General features: G+C 40.6%; 1 protein-coding gene across 1 annotated transcript in view; it reads right to left on the bottom strand.

Moving 5' to 3' along the window:
- SLC4A1AP (solute carrier family 4 member 1 adaptor protein) overlaps positions 1-20288 on the bottom strand; it is a 33454-nt gene that overhangs the window by 1424 nt on the left and 11742 nt on the right. Inside the window, exons 6-13 of the mRNA XM_047744751.1 lie at positions 13984-14144; positions 12702-12771; positions 11708-11894; positions 8306-8417; positions 6020-6257; positions 4149-4235; positions 2803-2870; positions 1319-1388 (exon numbers count right to left, since the gene is read on the bottom strand). Of these exons, the coding sequence (XP_047600707.1) occupies positions 1319-1388; positions 2803-2870; positions 4149-4235; positions 6020-6257; positions 8306-8417; positions 11708-11894; positions 12702-12771; positions 13984-14144 (993 nt within the window). The remainder of the gene's footprint in view (positions 1-1318; positions 1389-2802; positions 2871-4148; positions 4236-6019; positions 6258-8305; positions 8418-11707; positions 11895-12701; positions 12772-13983; positions 14145-20288) is intronic.

Raw genomic sequence — 20288 nt, 5'->3', positions numbered from 1 at the left:
TGTTAAGTGCGAAACAGCAAGATATAGAATATGCTTCTAGGGGCACCTGGGTGGCTCAGAAGGTTGAGCCTTCAGCTCAGGTCATGATCTCAGGGTCCTGGGATCGAGCCCCACATTGGGCTCTCTGCTTGGTGGGGAGCCTGTTTCTCACTCTCTCTGCCTACTTGTGATTTCTGCCAAATAAATAAAATCTTTAAAAAAAAAAAAAGAATATGCTTCTATTTGTGTAAAAACAATGGTGAAATATTATGTATTTAATTGCTCACACAGCATTTTATGTGACATATATAAGAAGTCACAAGAAGGTGATATTTGGCTGGCTTTAGAGGAATACACCAAGTAGCTAAGGCAGAGCCAGTAGTAGTTGTTTTAATACCTTTAAAGAAAATGTAAAAAACGTGTGGAAGTTAAAAAAAAAAATGTAATGAATCCCCATATACTCATCACCCAGCTACAACAATAATATGTGATATTACCCCCTCCATGCTCCCTCATCCTCTACTTCTACAGGATTATCTTAAGGCATATCCCAGATATTCCGTCTGTGAATACTTCTGTACACAGTCCTAGAAGATAAGGACTTTTTCTAAAAAATATAACATCATCCATGTTTTAAAATAATTAATAATTTCCTACTATCATCACACATCTGGCTAGTGTTCAAAATTATCTGACTGGTGTATAATTTTTTTAATAGTTGTTTGTTCAAATAAGGATTCAAGCAGAACCTACAAATTGTATTTGATTGATATGTCTCTTTAGACCTTTTACTCTGTTTCCCTAGAAGGGAGAACATTCCCACTACATGCTTTTTTTTTAAGATTTTTTTTTTTTAAAGATTACTTAGTTATTTGAGAGAGAGACAGAGAGGGAGAGAGCATGAGCAGGGGAAGCAGTAGGGGGAGAGGGAGAAGCAGACTCCCTGCTGAGCAGGGAGCCAGACATGGGGCTTGATCCCAGGACCTTGAGATCATGACCTGATGCTCAGCCAACTAAGCCACCTAGGCACCCCTATTTATTTTAGAGAAAGAAAGAGAGCACGCCGAGTGAATCGGTGGGAGGGGCAGAAGGAGAGAGAATCCCAAACAGACTTTGCACTGAGTGAGGAGCCCAACATGGGGATCGATTTCACAACCCTAAGGTCACAACCTGAGTCGAAATCAAGGGTTGAACACTTAACCGACTACACTATCCAGGTGCCCTATCCCACTATATACTCTTACAAAACCTTTATTTTGAACCTTAAACATACATTACCTATTCAGAAATATAAATAAATAAGTCTTAGAAGAGAAGAAAACTAATAAAAACAATCTACCTTCAGGTGGGACCCACACACAGTAGTCTGGGTCATCTTCTGGATATTTGGAGGAAAGTGTTGCTGGAAGCTACAAAGAAAAGATAGGTTATTTTAGTCAAAAGAATTTTAACTCTAAGAATTATTGTCCCTATACCTGTCAGCAAATAAAAACTAAGAGGGAAAAGCTTCCATTAATTACCTTGACAAAGGTACCCCAAAAATGGTGGAACACACTCTCTCTGAACCTTGAATTTTTCCCATAAAGCCTCAACAAGCTGATTTTTAGCAGTGAGAGTGAAGTGAAGTTTTCTAAAAGGGACTGTTAACAGAGGTATGCGTTCTAATGGTATAACCCACATAGAGGGAAATTTGGCATTTGTCTTTTGATCTAGGTGCAGAAAAGAGTTAACAGGGCAAGCCTGACTATCCTTTTAAAGGCCTGTTTTAAGGCTGGCCCCTCGCCTGGTATCTGGGGACCTGGATTTCAGGAAGGTTCCTACTACCCTGATAAAAGTGGTTCACTGTGCCTAAACTGTCTATAAAAACAATACAGTTCGTGCTAAACATCTATCTTTCTTCTGGGAGAACAGAATTTGAGGGCATGACAGGCAGGAGGTGCCTAGGTGATCAGTCCCCAGTAAAAATCCTGGGCACTGAGTGTCTAATGAGCCTCCCTGGTTAGCAACATTTCATAAGATGTCACAACTCATTGTTAGGGCAATTAAACACATCTTGTGTGACTCCAGTGGAAAAGGACTCTTGGAAGCTTATGCCTGGTTTCCTCAGACTTTGCCCCTTGTGCCTTTTCCCTTTGCTGACTGTACTTGGTATCCTTTACTCTAGTAAATCATATCTATGAGTACAACCACAGGCTGAGTCCTGTGAGGCCTCCTGTGAATGACCTAGCCTGAGGGTCCTGGGGACCTCCTGACATAATCTAGCAATCCCACTTCAGGGAACTTACTGTATCCACATAAAATTATGCATACACAAGATTATTCATTATAGCACTGTTAGAGTAAAAGATTAGAAACAACCTAAGTGTCCACCTATAGGGAACTGGCTAAGTTGAGTACATCCATACAGTAGGAAGCTCTTGGTAAAATGATAGACAGTGATTTCCACAATAGGTTAAAAATAATAAATCCTGACGTAGAATGTAGAACATTACATTCTATCTTCTGTGTAATAAAAATAGTCAAATAAGAATATATTATTCAAATGTCTTTGTATGGCATAAAAGGATATGAACAAAGATTCACAAATTAATCAAAGAGGTATATGCAGAGTTATAGGGAACAGTGTGGATGGAGACAAGAATAGAGAATTGAAAACAAAAATTCAGAAATAAAAGAGAGCCCAGACTTCTAAAAGAGGGAGTATTAGGCAATTGGGAACTCTGCTAAGACAATCCCTAAAAATTCACTCTTCTAAGTGTGGTCCATGACAAAGGGATTAATTTTTACTTCTAGAGAGGTGAAGATTACAGCTAAAGTACTTACTTTGCCTGGACCGGGAGCTTTCTTTTTCTTCAATTCATCTCTGTTTTTCTGATATTCATTCTTTGATGCTAATTTGCGAAAAAGAAAAGCAAGAGGCAATAGCTATTTCAGAATAAGTAAAACAGAAAAAAAATTCCTCCTAAGAGATCATTATAAAAATGGGAAAAAACATGTAACCATCAAATTCTCAAAAATTCCTTCTATTATAGGGACGCCTGGGTGTCTCAGTGGTTTAAGCCTCTGCCTTCCCCCCAGGTCAGGATCTCAGGGTCCTGGGATCAAGGCCCACCTTGGGCTCTCTGCTCAGCAGGGAGCCTGCTTCACCTTCTTTCTCTGCCTGCCTCTCTACTTGTGATTTCTCTGTCAAATAAATAAATAACAAAATCTTTAAAAAAAAAATTCCTTCTACTATCTTAAGAGAATTTCCTCTCTGCTAATAACTCTAGTTTTCAATCCTAAGGCTGTTCTACAAGCTTGAATATAATCACACCATTTGAAAAGGGAAAGAAAAATGGGGCTGATTTTACCATTCTACAGTTCAACTGTTACAGTTAAAAAGTAGAAAAACAGTCCCTTTTTTTTTCTGAAGGTTATTTATTGGGGCACCTGGGTGGTTTAGTCAGTTAAGTGTCTGCCTTTGGCCCAAAGTCCTGGGATCAAGCCCTGTGTCCCACTCTCTGCTCAGCAGAGAGCCTGCTTCTCACTCTTTCTCTGCCTACTTGTGCTCTCTCTCTGTCAAAGAAATAAATAAAATCTTTAAATAAATAAATAAATAAATAAAGGTTATTTATTTGAGAGAGCACATGAGTGAGGGGAGGGACAGAGAAAGATAATCTCCAATGGACTCTGTGCTAAGCGCAGAGCCCAATGGAGGGCTCGAACCCATAACCCATGGGATCATGACCTGAGCTGAAACCAAGAGTTAGACATTCAACCAACTAAGCCACCAAGGTGCCCCCAAACCAGGCCTTTGAAAGGCCAACCTTTCAACCAATTTATCTTCATAGTTTTGGAATTGCTCCCATGATAGGCAGATTCATCTCTGGGAGATGAAAAGCTGTGGAGGGCTTTGCACAGGCAGAAGGAAGCACGAAAGTAGTAGGAATTTTGCAGATCAGGGAGACGGAACCCCAGGAGGCAAAAAAGGAATTAAGAAAGGCAAATGGGATGGCACCAAACATAACCTCTCGTATATTCCAGTTCTGTCCAGGGTCCTGGCAGAGCACCTCCTCAGTGTCTAAAAGGCCATTCTTTGGGCTGCCTCAGCTCAGCTGCCATCCCCTCCTCTCTGACACCAGCTGCTTGCTTGTATGCAGAGCAGCAATGGAGCTGGCTGCACTACTTGCCTGAGGGTTCCTCACATGATGCAGCTGTTTCTCTAATCTCTTGATAATCATTATTCTGTTCCACTTGGCTGAGTTGAGACATGTTTTCTATAAAATGCAGAACCAGAGCATATTGTTATTATTTAACTCATAGTGGGGAACCAAGAAAACAAAAACAAAAGCAAGAAAAGCTACATAAATACATAATCATCCAGCTTTGCTATCATTAGCTTCAATAACCTTAATTAGATTTTCAAAAAAAATGTGCCTCCATATGTTTAACAGAGAAATCAATTTTCCACTTTAAAAACTGGCCAACTCTGAGTTAAAACTTTTCAGCACCACTTACCAAAAGCCTTAAAAATGTACATATTCCTTGGCCCAGAAATTCTATTTCCAGGAACATATTCAAAGAAAACAATCAGAGATGAGTACCAAGATTTATTATATATACAATATGTTTAAGATAGCAAAAATAATAAATTATGTTCAGGTCTAACAATAGGGGGTGATTAAATAAATCACGGCACCAGCATGTGATGGACCACTGTGCTCCTCATTTGACTCCACATTTTAAAAGAGTATTTTAAGACATAGAAAAAAATAGGTTATAAAACAGCATATACAATACAATCCTAACACTGAAAAAAGAAAAAGAGGCCTAGAGTAATCCCTAATCAACTGCAGATTTACTCAGTAATGTGTCTTTACCAAATTTTAAAATCTGCTATTTCTATACACATATTTCTTGTGGTCCCTAAACAAAAAAAATACAATCCTTATTGCTCGGCCTCCTGCTCATCTGTTTATACGCCACCCTCACAAGGTATGGATCAAAGATTGGACTCACAAAAAAAGTATGTGTAAGTACCTGTTTGAAAAGGCTAAGCATTTTGCCAGTAACTAAACAAAGGAGCATGCAAAAACAAAAGAGCTCTTCACAGATGAAAAAACAGAAACTTTTCTTTCTCAAACAACTAAGAATGATTCAAGAGAAGGCCTCCATACCAGGCATGGCCTTTATGAAGATAAGCCAGGTTTGTTTTGAAAGCAACATGCATGCATTCCCATGCATATTTCATGTCAGTTTTTGTTCTGTTTTTCCTCATGCGCCCTATTTTCTGTGAAGTCTTAACAATGCCAGACGGGTTGGCCACCCTGCAGGAAAGTAACTCCTGCAGTTGACAAGGGACAAGATACTGAAAAGATGAACAATGATCTCTGGGGGTGAGACTTCAGGAGATTTCCCTTTTCTTCTTTGGACTTTTATGTGTGAGCCAAAGTTTCTAAAAATTAATACATCTTCCTCATAATCGGAAGAAAACATATTTACAAACCAATCACTTCCCTCTTTTGTCATTTGCCGTCAAATCTTGGCTGAGGTGGGTGAGTACGGTGTGCCAGGTTTTCCGCTAGGTACCATGGACTAGGTACCATGGACAAAAAGATGAATAAGGTGCTATGCTTCCTAAGAAGTGTGATGCTTAGCCTCTGTTTTAGGGATGGGGAAAATAATGACCAAGGGGACGTTTACCCTGAGACTACCTGATCAGGCCCCATCATGCACCCTCTTCCACTGCCCACCAATCACACAATGGTAGCAGCTCTGGGCTGTTCCACAGCAGCTGTGGTTTCAGATTCCACAGCTTTCAATGTTCCATAATTCTGGAATAGACTGGAAATGCCTGCTCTTGCTTTGCAATGAGGATAAATAATGACAAACAGTCAAAGAAAGACCAAGAAAGTATGTTTCCAGAGTCAGCTGTATCCCATACCATAAAGTGCCACAAAGTCAAAATACACAAGAAAGAACTGGCTCTGCTTTCCAAACCTAAGCACAATCAATGCAGACGCCCCACTGAACAGCATGGGAAGAAGGAGAAAAATATTACCATGGGCTTTTGTCTCTTTAGAACAGGTGAAGTCAGTGGGAGGCCTCACGTCCTGCACTGCATCTTCTGGCTCTGTCTCGCGCTGCAGCCTACTGCTTCCAGCCTCCATTTTCCCCCTTTCATCTCCCTCCTTTTCCCCCTCCTCGTCCTCTTCCTCTTCCTCCTCCTCTTCTACTTCGGGCTCATCCTTCATTCTCAATAAAGCTGGAGGGAGTTCTGGACGCTTAGGGGGTAACTTCTATGAAAGAAACAAATCATGAACAAATAGTGCTACATAATGACAGAGACAAATCTCTTCAAGGAGATTAAGCTAAATATGTGAAATATCTAACCTCTCTAGGCTGATGAACCCTGCAATTCTGCTGGAAAGAGGACTTGCACATGAGATTTTGCCCATCTATGGACGCTTAACACATACCTCTATTAGTTTCTAGGGTCAAAAGAATATTAAGTATGGGACACTTGAAACAGCTTGTGGGAACTAACATTTATTGCAGGTGCCAGCTGCAGGAATTCTGTCCTGTCACCCCTCATGGTGTTAAAGGATCGTAATTCATTACAAAATCTTCCAGGGGTAAATCAGACACACATTTCTAAGAAACAGATCATTTGTGCAGCTTTTTCATTGTAGATTTAACACAATTTCAAAGAAATGAGACATGTAAATCAGTAAAACAGATCCTGAAGACATTTCTTTTTTTAAGATTTATTTATTTATTTTAGAGAAAGAGAGACAGAAAGAGAGAGAGCAGGGAGAGGGGCAAAGGGAGAGGGAGAGAATCTCAGGCAGACTCTGCACTGAGCTAGGAGCCTGACCTGGGGCTCGATCTCATAACCCTGAGATCATGACCTGAGCTGAAACCAAGAGTTGGATGCTCAACTGACTGTACCACCCAGGTGCCCTCTGAAGACATTTCTTGAAGAATAAAGCCAAATATTCTAATCAAAACCTTTTAATAGGGGCGCCTGGGTGGCTCAGTGGGTTAAAGCCTCTGCCTTCGGCTAAGGTCATGATCCCAGGGTCCTGGCATTGAGCCCCGCATCGGGCTCTCTGCTCTGTGGGGAGCCTGCTTCCTCCTCTCTCTCTCTCTCCGCCTGCCTCTCTGCCTACTTGTGATCTCTGTCTGTCAAATAAATAAATAAAATCTTTAAAAAAAAAAAACCTTTTAATAAAATTATTAGAAAAAGAAAAGGTTGATTGAAGCTTAAGGAATGGAGAATACCAAAGTATATGTTGGGAATATCATTTTAAAAATATAGGATTGAATTCAGTAAACCTCTTTAGAGAGCTTTTTTAGTAAAGAGTTTTTCCTCTAACTAAACATAAGCACCTCCTCTCCCCTCACCCTCACAGAAAAGCCTGCCTCTCAGGTGAACCTGAGACTTCAGGCTTCTGCCACCAGAGGGCAGTTTGCCCTAATTCAAGGTCCTGGGGACTGAATTCTGTCCCCACAAAATTTGTATGTTGAAGTCCTAACCGCCAGTACCTCAGAATGTAAACATATTTATAGATTAAATTTTTAAAGGGGCAAGTTAAAAGAAAGCAGTTAGACTGGGGCCCTAACCCAAGATGACAGGTGTTCTTGTAAGGGTGATCCCATGGGTGCAAGTGCACAAAGGGAAGACCACAGGAAAATGCAGGAAGAGGGCAGCCATCTCCAAGCCAAGGAAAGACACCTCAGGGGAAACCAAGGCATGCCGATCTTGGACCCAGGCTCCAGAATTGTCAGAAAATTAAATTTCTGTCATTTAAACCACCCAGTCTATGGTGTTTGGTTAGGGCAGCCCTTGCACGCTAACACACAAGGTTCTGCTCTTTAGGTGATGAGACCTTTTAAAAGCTGAATCTGTAAAGAGGGATATATGCAAAGGAAACACATTCACCAGTGAAGTGCTAGAGGACAGTAGAAAGATCACAAAACTCAAGAAACAGAGGACCTGGATTTGCTTGCCAGTCTAGTAATCACTTAATGATGATGCGATCTCGTATTTAACCTCTCTGACACTGTTTCCTCACCTGCGAGAGGTGGTAATTGCCACACGTCACAAAGTGTTAGAGGGATTAAATGAAGTTAGGAATGCCATATGGCAGGGCCAGGTGCAGGGACTACATGACTAACAAATGTTAGCAGAGTCCGAATGTTACAATATCCACCCACCCGGAAAAGAGACATTTCTTAAATGCAACATTCATCACAAATTAATAAACTGATGTTCAATGTACAAATTAGTTACATGCAAACTGACTGAAGAGCGAAAAGTTTAACACCATGACCCACAACTTACCCCTACTGTTCCCGTTTTTAATTTGAATTTGCTTCCTCCTTTCATGGCACCAAAGAGAGGCAATGTAAGCTTTTTAGCTTTGTTTTCCACATCTGTAGCCTGACTTTCAGTCCTAAGAAGAAAGAACAATTATACACATTTATTCCGGTGAGGCCAAGATTTTATCCAAAACACCAGAAGAATCCTACGTGGGATTTAAAGACCCTTTGCCAAATACTATCCTTCACAGCCCCTCCCCAAAGGCCTCAGGAAGATTCTGGCATACACAGAAAAAGTCAAGAGCAACACAGATATTTTTTAGCTCCAATAAACAGCTTGGCTGGTCTGGAGGACAAGCAAAGACAACCCAGGGAGATGAAAAGGCAGAAGACGGGATCACAATAAAGAGCTGCTTGGGTCAGGGGAGAAAGGTGTTAGGTAGAAAGTTTGGAAGTTCAATCCTCAAAAAGAGGAGGAAAAAGGTACACACATCTAAAAGCCAGGATCTAAAGTAGGAAAGGGAGGAAAAACTAAGCAGACACACACACAGCAAGAGGGGAGGCTCTAGAGGACACTGACATACCCCTCTCACAGGGATGACTTACCAAGGGAAAGGATTTTGGAGTTAGAATAAAACTCACTGTTATTTGTTTACCCTGAACTATGCCTCAGGAGTTTTCATCCTTTCTCCACAAATACAATGTTACAAATAGCTGCTAGGTATAACAGAAATAGGACAATGGTGACAATAATAATACACATAGGCCAGCAGTTTGTCAAGTGCTATTCATGTCATTTTTCCCTTTTTAAGGGTTTTATTTCAGGAGCAAGAAAGAGAGCCCATGAGTGGGGGGTGGGGTGCAGAGGGAGAGAGCGAATCCCAGGACTCACTGCGAATCACAGAGCCCAATGTGGGGCTTGATTCCATGACCTGAAGATCATGACCCAAGCCAAAACCAAGAAACCAAGAGTCGGATGCCCAACGGACTGAGCCCCAGGCACCCCTATTCATGTCATCTTTCAACATCAATAGTACTTCTAATTTACAGATGAGGAAGCAAGGATCAAAGAAACTACATAACTTGCCTCTAAATGCCCAAAAATAATTCATAGAGCTGAAAGCGAAAGCCAGGGAGTCTAAGTTGAGTGCTAACCTGCCTCCTCACTATCAGTAAATGAAATACCACTTGGATGACAGCCTTTGTGGACTGACCTACGAATCACTATATGAAATATCCAAACTACACATCAATCTTTTAACAAACCTACTAGTAATTTGGGGATTTTTTGTACAGATGATCAAGGGCTCCAGGAACATTTTACCTTTATATCCCCATAAAAAAAAGTGCCGGGGCACCTGGGTGGCTCAGTGGGTTAAGCCTCTGCCTTCAGCTCGGGTCATGATCCCAGGGTCCTGGGATCGAGCCCTGCGTCAGGCTCTCTGCTCAGCAGGGACCCTGCCTCCACCTCTCTCTCTGCCTGCCTCTCTGCCTACTTGTGATCTCTGTCTGTCAAATAAATAAAATCTTTAAACAAAAAAGTGCCTCCCAATATCTAGATATTCATCTATGTAACACCCCCAGCATCAAATTACAGGTTTTGCACACATTTGTAAAGGGCTACATAAATGCTTACTGACAATCTAAGCAGCACTGTCCATGGGGCACCTGGTGGCTCAGTCGTTTAAGTGGTCAACTCTTGATCTCAGCTCAGGTCTTGATGTCAACTGAGGTCTTGATCTCTGGGTGGTTGAGTTTAAGCCCCAAGCTGGGCTCCATGCTGAGCCTACTTAAGCAGCACCATCCAAACAGAACTGTTCTACATCTGTGCTGTCCAATATAGTAGCCACTAGCCACATGTGGCTATTGAGGACTTGAATTGTGACTAACTTGAATGAAGAACTGAATTTTTAATTTCATTTAATTTTAATATCACAGAAGACTACCGGGTGCTGTACAGGACAGCACAGACCAAAAGAAAACAAGAAACTTCCTAAGTGAGTTACTTGCCTTCATACATGAGTGATCCCACCTAGGCAATACCACTTTTTGAGATGCCTACCTGAACTGTGCTTCCTAGGAGTTGCTCATTTCCATAGCAACCTACTCAACATTTTCAAAATTTGTTGATACCACAAAGAACAAAATTTGAAAATACTGTCAAATTGAAAGACTGGATCTTATTCTCTCTCTCTCTCTCACACACACACACACACCATACAAACATTCACACACTCACAAACATTAGCTAAATCTGGGAAAAACTATTCCCAAAATCTTGTTTACAAATTACTCAGAAAAATGGATTTAGGTTAATTTCTTCCAATAATTCTCACAAAATCAAAGTTAACTAATAAAATCAACTTTAGGGGATTATGCATTCCCCCATTTTAAAAGAAGAAATTCCACTTTAAAAGTATTTAAGTATATTTTAAAAAAGAATTTAAGTATAGGGGCTCTTGGGTGGCTTAATCAATTGGGAAACCAGTTCTTGATTTCAGTTCAGATCATGATCGGTCCCTGTGCTAAGCTAGGCGCCTGATTGTCCCTCTCCCTCTGCTGCTCCCCTGCTTGTGTTCCCTCTCTTTCTCTCTCTCAAATAAATAAATAAATAAGATATTTTTTTAAAAAGGTATTTAAATACACTGAAGTTATCAACTGGTTCTTAGGAATGACAAACCAGGTACAAAAATGACAATCTGCACTTGTATTTTTTTCATCTGTGGTTTTAAAATCATAGATTAAAAAATGGCATTACATTATTATATTTGTATTTCTCTTATGAACAAGATAGAGCATTTTTTAAAATACATTTAAGAGTTATTTGTATTTCTTCTCCAGCGGCCTGTCAGTTGATACCCTTTTCCCATTTTTCTCTTTGGTAGATGGTTGAATACTTACTCAAGGTCTTTATGTATTACCAAAATCAGCCTTTTGGCATGTTGCTCTTTAAAGAAATTTACTCCACATTAAAAGATTAAGTAAAAAATTCAGAGCCTTGGGGCACCTGGCTGGCTCACTCAGTTAAGGGTCTGCTTTCGGCACAGGTCATGATCCCAGGGTTCTAGGATCGAGCCCTGCATCAAGCTCCCTGCTCAGCAGGAAGCCTGCTTCCCCCTCTCCCTCTCCCTCTGCACTCCCCCTGCTTGTGTTCTCTCACTCTCTGTCAGATAAATAAAATCTTATATAAAAAAAAAAAGCCTTCCAATGAAAGAGGAATCACTAGAGTTTTCTCTAAAAGCCCTACAGCAGTCTGTATCTCACGAATGAAATGGCTTTGACTCTATGAAATCACTGCCTCCTGCGCTTTACAGGGTTTCTTACATTTTATTTCTATTCTCTAATGATTAAGAAAATAACACAATTCAAAATGTTATCTATGCAACCATGCTTATTTAAAATTTCAAGTATAACTAAGACTTACTTTTTCAGCTCTGGAATCTCTGCTGGCTTTACAATTTTTATCAATCCCTTAAGTCTTTGTTGTTCTTTCCTCAGTTCAAAAGTTCTCAGGTGAAGTTTCTTCCGAGACACACCATCCAATGCACTCCCGGATTTCATTTCTGACATAAATGCCTCTAAAGAGTCCTGAGATGGTGACTCTGACAGGGCTGTCCAAGAAAGGAATAATATATGTTCAGAAAAATGGCCTCAAATAATTTAAAATTCAGCCAAAGTTTCCAGAGAAAAGTCACTAACAGGGGTGCTTGGGTGGCTCAGTCGGTCGAGCGTCCAACTCTTGATTCTGGCTCAGGTCATGATTTCAGGGCCATGAGATCAAGCCCTGTTTCGGGCTCCACACTCAGCAGGGAGTCTGCTTGGGATTCTCACTCTCCTCCCTCTGCCCTCCTCCCCTGCTGCATACTCTTTCCCTCTCAAAAAAAACACAAATAAATCTTAAAAAAAAAAAAAAGTCATTCACATAAAACTGGTCAGAGAACACTACTCATATTGGGAATAAGAAAACAGGTTATAGCTTGAAGACCTTGAGACATCATTTTGCCTCATTGGGCTTCATTTTCCTCATCTATTACACAAAGAGTTTAAACGAAATAATTTATAATGTTCTTTCTAATACCAAGATGCTGTGTTGTTCCTTAGAAAGGTTCCATGTTGAGGTGCCTGGGTGGCTCAGTGGGTTAAGCCTCTGCCTTTGGCTCAGGTCATGGTCTCAGGGTCCTGGGATCAAGCCCCGCATCGGGCTCTCTGCTCAGCAGGGAGCCTGCTTCCTCCTCTCTCTCTCTCTGCCTACTTGTGATCTCTCTCTGTCAAATAAATTAATAAAATCTTAAAAAAAAAAAAAAGAAAAAGAAAGGTTCCATGTTCTGTATATCTTATTAACTAGCTTCAGTGCTGGCAGAGGGCACTACATATGGCAGATGCCTACTACAGACTTATTTAATGGGTCATTAACTTACCTTTGCTTGAGGCTTTCAGTTTCTCAGAAATTTCAGAGAGTTCCTTTTCAGCATCATTTAACTTTGCAACCTGTAACACCCAAATTAACAGGGTCAGCAAATGTTTTTCTTCTTTCAAAACATGGTAGCTTTTCTGTCTTCCTCCTCTTATTTTCATTATTGTTACAAGGTTTAAGAGGATTCATTTAGAATTTCCAGTTGAATCTGCATCTTATGGAGTTAACAATTTTCATATGCTTATTTAATCCGAATTGAGTTAACTTCTGAATTAACTCAGAATTAAACAAAATATATGTATAGAATACAGACTTGACATTACTCAAAAGAAAGAACTCAAGGCATTTGTTTTCATTGATGAATCAAAAAAACAGATGTTGGGTAATGTTTTAAAGCTCTCTGAATGTTACTTAATATAGTGAAAATACAGGGTAACTTACGATAGTTTCATGAAGGATATATAGTTTAAGACTATTACCAAACTATACTCCTCAAAATTCCTTTTTTTTTTTTTTAAGATTTTATTTATTTATTTGACAGAGAGAGATCACAAGTAGACAGAGAGGCAGGCAGAGAGAGGGAGGAAAGCAGGCTCCCTGCCGAGCAGAGAGCCCAATGTGGGACTCGATCCCAGGACCCTGAGATCATGACCTGAGCTGAAGGCAGTGGCCTAAACCACTGAGCCACCCAGGCGCCCCACTCCTCAAAATTCCTTTCACAATTCTTGACTGCCAAAAGTCTAAAGTTGATTTCACCTCAGAATGGCCCAATTTGGAACTTTTTCCTTTTTTTTCGTAGTTTTAACATAATATCCAAAGAATACTCATTCATGCATCAATATCCACCTACAGGTGGACAGAGTCTCTAGCAGCAAGCCAAATTTTTTCCAACTTGGGTAATACTGTTGTTACAATCAAATTTAAAATCAAGAAAGTTGGGGTGCCTGGGTGGCTCAGTAGGTTAAGCGTCTGCCTTCAGCTCAGGTCATGATCTCAGGGTCCTGGGATCGAGCCCCACATGAGGTTCTCTGCTCAGCAGGGAGCTGGCTTCCCGCCCCACCCACGTGCTGCTCTGTCTACTTGTGATCTCTCTCTCTCTCTCTCGTTGTCAAATAAATAAATAAATAATCTTTAAAAATAAAATAAATCAAGAAAGTTATATTTCAGACCAGATTTCAAGCTACTGCTTTAAAAATTATAATTATAAAACAAATTTGAATAATACATTATCTTATTTAAAAATCAAATAAATTTATAAATAAATAAATAATATAAATAAAACTTGCCAATGATTCAAAGGTCTCTGGCTTCTCATCGATCTTCCCAGCTTTTTTCATTCGGTTCAGACGCTTCTTTTCAACCAGGCCGGTTCTATCAAGAAAGGTGTCATCATCACTATCATAAAAGTCTTCATCTTCCCAGTTCTTGGCTTTCCTTTTCCGAGATACTAGGAGATAAAATAAATGGTAAAAAAAGAAAAAGGAGACAAGTAGATAAGTAGCTTAAAATATCACTATCAGGGGTGCCTGGGTGGCTCAGTGGATTAGCTTCTGCCTTCGCCTAGGTCATGATCTCAGGGTCCTAGGATCAAGCCCCACGTCCAGCTCTCTGCTCAGTGGGGAGCCTGCTTCCCCCTCTCTATCTGTCTGCCTTTTGCCCACTTGTGATCTCTCCCTCTGTCAAATAAATAAATAAAATCTTTAAAAAAAATTTTTAAACACTTTTTAATAATTAAAAAATACAAATTAGGGGCACCTGGGTGGCTCAGTGGGTTAAGCCTCTGCCTTCGGCTCAGGTCATGATCCCAGGGTCCTGGAATCGAGCCCCACATCGGGCTCTCTACTCAGCGGGGAACCTGCTTCCTCCTCTCTTTCTGCCTGCCTCTCTGCCTACTTGTGATCTCTGTCTGTCAAGTAAATAAATAAAAAATCTAAAAAAAAAATACAAATTAAAATAATGAGATACTACTTCTTACCTACGGACTAGAAAAAACATGAAAAGATTAATAATGCCCAGTTTGGCCAGGGTATGGGGAAATGGACTCTCAAACAGCTTGTGGGAATGTACATTGATACAATCTTTTTGATGATCAATCTCACAACATCTGTCAATAATAAAAATCCAACTGACCTAGCAATTCCACTTATAAGAATTTACCCCACATGTATCAGTGCAACATTGTTTGTAACAGTGAAAAATATGGAAAGCTCATCAAGAGGGGACTATGGTAGCTACTAATTTTTGGTCTACTCTATGCCATCTTACTCCCCTTGTTCTGGTAAAAGTACCCCTTTTCTTCTAGAAAACTCTTCCCTCATTCCATCTGGATTAGGGGTAATCAAGTGACCAAAGCCAATCAGTAAGAGTCTCATATTTATATTAAATAAAAGGAAAAGAGGGTTCTCTTTCCAATGAGATTATGAAAGAGGGAAGATATACATTCTGTATGCAGCCAGCTTTTCCAGACGAGGTAAGAATCTATCTGCAAAATAAAACCATGCACTCATGAAACAGATCACACAGATACACACATACAGCTTTTATGGCATCCTGGTGATACTGAGAGTTCTGGCTTGATAGGACCAGAACTTAAAGTTATGGTTCATGCACTTCTTCTTTCAATCCTGTAAGCTACTCTTCTCAGGTTCTGGAGCCAATAACTCTTCTCCCTAAGCTAGTTTGAACTGGGTTTCCATTATTTACAACCCAAACAGTCCTTCTTAATATAAACTTCATAATTTCCAAGTTAGATGGTACACTGAACATATTTAATTTCACTTTCCCCATATCCTACTAACGCTACAATGAAAATATCTTTTTAAAAAACATTAATCTGAAAATAAATAAATGAATAAAGAAAATAAATAAATAAATACAAACATTAATCTACTGGGGCAGTTGGCTGGCTCAGCTGGTGGAGCATGCAACTCTTGATCTCGGGGTATAGAGCTTACTTAAAAATGCTGGGTACAGAGCTTACTTAAAAAATAAATAAATAAAAGCGAAAATGAACTTTTGGGACTTCATCAAAATCAAAAGCTTCTGCACAGCAAAGGAAACAGTCAACAAAACAAAGAGGCAACCCACGGAATGGGAGAAGATATTTGCAGATGACAGTACAGACAAAAGGTTGATATCCAGGATCTATAAAGAACTCCTCAAACTCAACACACACAAAACAGACAATCATATAAAAAAATGGGCAGAAGCTATGAACAGACACTTCTCCAATGAAGACATACAAATGGCTATCAGACACATGAAAAAATGTTCATCATCACTAGCCATCAGGAAAATTCAAATTAAAACCACCTTGAGATACCACCTTACACCAGTTAGAATTGCCAAAATTAGCAAGACAGGAAACAACATGTGTTGGAGAGGATGTGGAGAAAGGGGAACCCTCTTACACTGTTGGTGGGAATGCAAGTTGGTGCAGCCTCTTTGGAGAACAGTGTGGAGATTCCTCAAGAAATTAAAAATAGAGCTTCCCTATGACCCTGCAATTGCACTACTGGGTATTTACCCTGAAGATACAGATGTAGTGAAAAGAAGGGCCGTCTGTACCCCAATGTTTATAGCAGCAATTGCCACGGTCGCCAAACTGTGGAAAGAACCAAGATGCCCTTCAACGGACGAATGGATAAGGAAGATGTGGTCCATATACACTATGGAGTATTATGCCTCCATCAGAAAGGATGAATACCCAACTTTTGTAGCAACATGGACGGGACTGGAAGAGATTATGCTGAGTGAAATAAGTCAAGCAGAGAGAGTCAATTATCATATGGTTTCACTTATTTGTGGAGCATAACAAATAGCCTGGAGGACAAGGGGAGTTAGAGAGAAGAAGGGAGATGAGGGAAATTGGAAGGGGAGGTGAACCATGAGAGACTATGGACTCTGAAAAACAATCTGAGGGTTTTGAAGGGGCGGGGGGTAGGAGGTTGAGGGAACCAGGTGGTGGGTATTGGAGAGGGCACGGATTGCATGGAGCACTGGGTGTGGTGCAAAAACAATGAGTACTGTTACGCTGAAAATAAATTTAAAAAAATTTTTTAAATAAATAAATAAATAAATTAATTAAAAATTCTAAATCTGCAAAGAAGGGAGAATGGGAGAAGGGATAGCAACACCAAATTTCTGGAAATTAGAAAGCAGACAGACAAGCTGAAACTAAATTAGCAGAGCTAAAAAAGATAAATCCTAATCCAACTGTGAGGAAAGCAGAGAATCAGTCTGATGATACTGCAGAGTCTACAGAAGGATCTGGAACTGGGGATGGATAGTTGTGCTAAAATAAGCAGAAATGAGTAAAAGCTGATTGAGAAGCAGATCTTCCTCCCTGCCTACTTACCTCCTTCCCATCCCCAGAAAGAATCCAGAAGTTAATCTCTAGAAAGGGTAAGACAGTAAGTCTGTGCATGGTGGACTGACTGGTTGAGTTGAGGGCATATATTATTCTATTCTAAAAATAGTACTGTCCTGTGAATATCTCAGTATTGAGAATCTGCTCAGCCATCTTCCAGCACTTAACCCTAGAAATCTCATGCAGGACACTGGAAGAATATTCTCTGAGGAATCCTGCCAGCAGAAGAGGAAAAACCCAAGGAAATTTACATGAGCAATTCCCCCGCAAAAAAGGCCCACCAACATCATTCTATATTGTTGCTGAAAGTTAGTAAGTCCCACCTATATAATTCAAGCTGTCAATCACCTTTTTGTCCCCAGATAAGAACTTACAATCAAGGACTACATAGCTGAGAAACACATCTAACAAGCAGGACAGAGACCACACAAACAAAAAGAAAAGACAACCTGGAGAGCACAGATTCGCAGTGAGATGAGATACTTACAATGGCATATTACATTTTAAAAATGAATATTCAGGCACACCTGGGTGGCTCAGTTGGTTAAGCATCTGACTCTTGATTTTGGCTCAAGGTCATGATCTCAGGATGGTGAAATCAAGTCCTGTGTCAGGCTCTGCTTCCCCATGGAGTCCACTTGAGATTCTCTCTCTCTCTCTCCCCGCCCCTTCCCCTATCCCTCCCCCAAGTTGCACTCCCATGTGTGCAAACGTCTCTCTGATGAACAAATCTTTTAAAAAATGTATATTTGAGGACAAAAATGAGCCTTGGAAGTTAAAATCTTGATAGCAAAACAGAGACAGAAAGATAAAGCTGCAGAAATCTCCCAGAAAGAACAAAAAGACATAGAGATAAAAACGCAAAGAAAGATAAAAGACAAGAAACTTTAGACAGTCAGTCTAAGATGTTCACTATCTAAAGAACAAAATTCCAGAGAGAAGGAGAAAACAGGGGGATAAAATGATTAATGGCATAATTCCAGAAATGTTCCTGAAGTGTCAAAAGATTTCCAGATCAGGGGCACCTGGGTGGCTCAGTCCCTTGAGCCTCTGGCTCTTAATTTCAGCTCAGGTCATGATATCCGGAATCATGGGATTGAGACCAAAGTTGGGCTCTGGGCTCAGCACAGAGCCTGCTTTGGAGTCTCTCCCTCTGCTCCTCCCCTGCCCTGCTCACTTTCTCTAAAATGGATAAATAAAATCTTAAAAAAAAAAATTTTCCAGAACAAAGGACCCAATAAGTACCTAGAAAAATGAATGAAAATAGACCAACAGAAAGTTACATCATAGTTAAGTTTCAGAACCTTGAGAACAAAGGGAAACTCTGACGAACTTCCGGGGTGGACGGGGTGGAAGGAATGACATATAATTGATTAGGATTCTGAACAGTTTTGGACTGTGAGAACAACACTGGATATAGGTGATAAGAGTAATACCTTCAAAGTCGTGAAGGAAATTATTTCCAACTTAGAATTCTACTCCTAGACCAACTATTAACCAAGAGTAAAGCTAGCATAATTATATTTTCAGAATGGAGAATTTAATAAAGTTTACTTGTTATACATCCTTTCTCAGGAATATACTAGAGGATATCCACCAAAACAAGAGAGGAGGCCAAGAAAAATCAAAGATGTGATATCCACTGAGGACTATCATCATGCATGCTTTCTACTTTTGTACCAGCTTTTTTTTTTCAACTTTATTTATTTGTCAGAGAAAGAGAGAGAGAGAAAGCAGGTGGAGCGGCAAGCAGAGAGAAGTGGGCTCCCTGCAAAACAAGGAGGCTGATGCGAGACTCAATCCTAGGACCCTGGGATTATGACTCAAGCCTAAGGCAGATGCTTAATCAACTGAGCCACCCAGGTGTCAGTCCCACAGCAGGTCTAGAGAGCAGTAAGCCCTAAAACAATAGTGCTTTTGGAAGTCTGTTCTGGTGAGGAACATCACTTAAGTGGCTAGGCGTGGGTGGAACCCTAGCTGGGACAGTGTGGTCTGAGGATCCCCAGGGTCACAGGAAGACTGGGGGTACCTGAGCGTGACAGAGTTCCCAAGCACTGGAGCAGGGAAGCCAGCTGCAATCAGTGTGGCAGGAGTGGGCTCTAGCTCGGGGTTGCAATAAATCATGAACTGCAGTACAATCGGACCACTGTGCTCAGAACAGGGGCCCAGCAAGTGGCAGAACCACAGCGAGACACCCCATTCCCCCGGGAGGAGTGGTTGTGCACTGCGGGAGTCTTCAGGGTTTGGAGACTTGAAACAAAGTCAAATGCCTGATACAAAAACAGTCGGTCACCAGCTGGGTGAGCACAGAGTGAGGACAGAGACCAGGGAGACAGGAGTGACTAACTGCTTTTCCTTAAGGGCACACTAAGGAGTGGGGCCCCAAGCTCTCAGCTCTGGGGCTAGAGACTGGAAGGCTGCCATTTTCATTCTCATCCTCTAAAGTGGCATGGAAATTCTTCAGGGAACAAAAGCCACAGGGAGCAATGTGGAGCAGATTACTTAGCCTGACCCCTGGCAAGGGCAGTACACAGGTTCCACAGGGCACAGACAATTAAGAATCACACAACAGGCCCCTCCCCAAGAAGAACAGCAAGAACATTGGTTAAAACCAAGTTTACTTATCATAGTAACCTGCAAAACTCCAGCGCTAGGGGAATACAATAATGGCTTTTTCCCCCTGAACTAGAGTTCAGAATAACAATTATAAAGATGGCTCTTGGGTTTAAAAAAAAGCATAGAAGACACTAGAGAATCCCTTTCTGGAGAAATAAAAGAACCAAAATTTAATTAAGTTGAAATTAAAAAAGGCTGTTAATGAGATGCAATTGAAAATGGAGGCACTAACTGTGAGGATAAATGAGGCAGAGGAGAGAATTAGTGATATAGAAAACAAAATGATGGAGAATAAAGAAACTAAGAAAAAAAGAGATAAACCATCACGGGATCACAAAGGGAGAATTCAAGAGATAAGTGATACTATAAAGTGAAACAGTATTAGAATAATTGGGATCCCAGAAGAGGAAAGAGAAGTGGGGGGCAGAAGGCATACTGGAGCAAATTATAGCAGAGAACTTCCCTAAGTGGGGAAATAGGCATTCAAGCCCAGGAGGCAAAGAGAGCCCCCCTCAAAATCAATAAACTATAGGCCAAAACCCCAACATATAATAGTGAAACTTGCAAATCTCAGGGACAAAAAAAAAAAAATTGTGAAAGCAGCTT

This window comes from Lutra lutra, chromosome 9, assembly GCF_902655055.1.
Source record: "Lutra lutra chromosome 9, mLutLut1.2, whole genome shotgun sequence".
In the NCBI taxonomy this organism is placed as follows: domain Eukaryota; kingdom Metazoa; phylum Chordata; class Mammalia; order Carnivora; family Mustelidae; genus Lutra; species Lutra lutra.
Note: the sequence above shows the minus strand (reverse complement) of the source record. Positions and strands in the feature narration are given on the sequence as shown.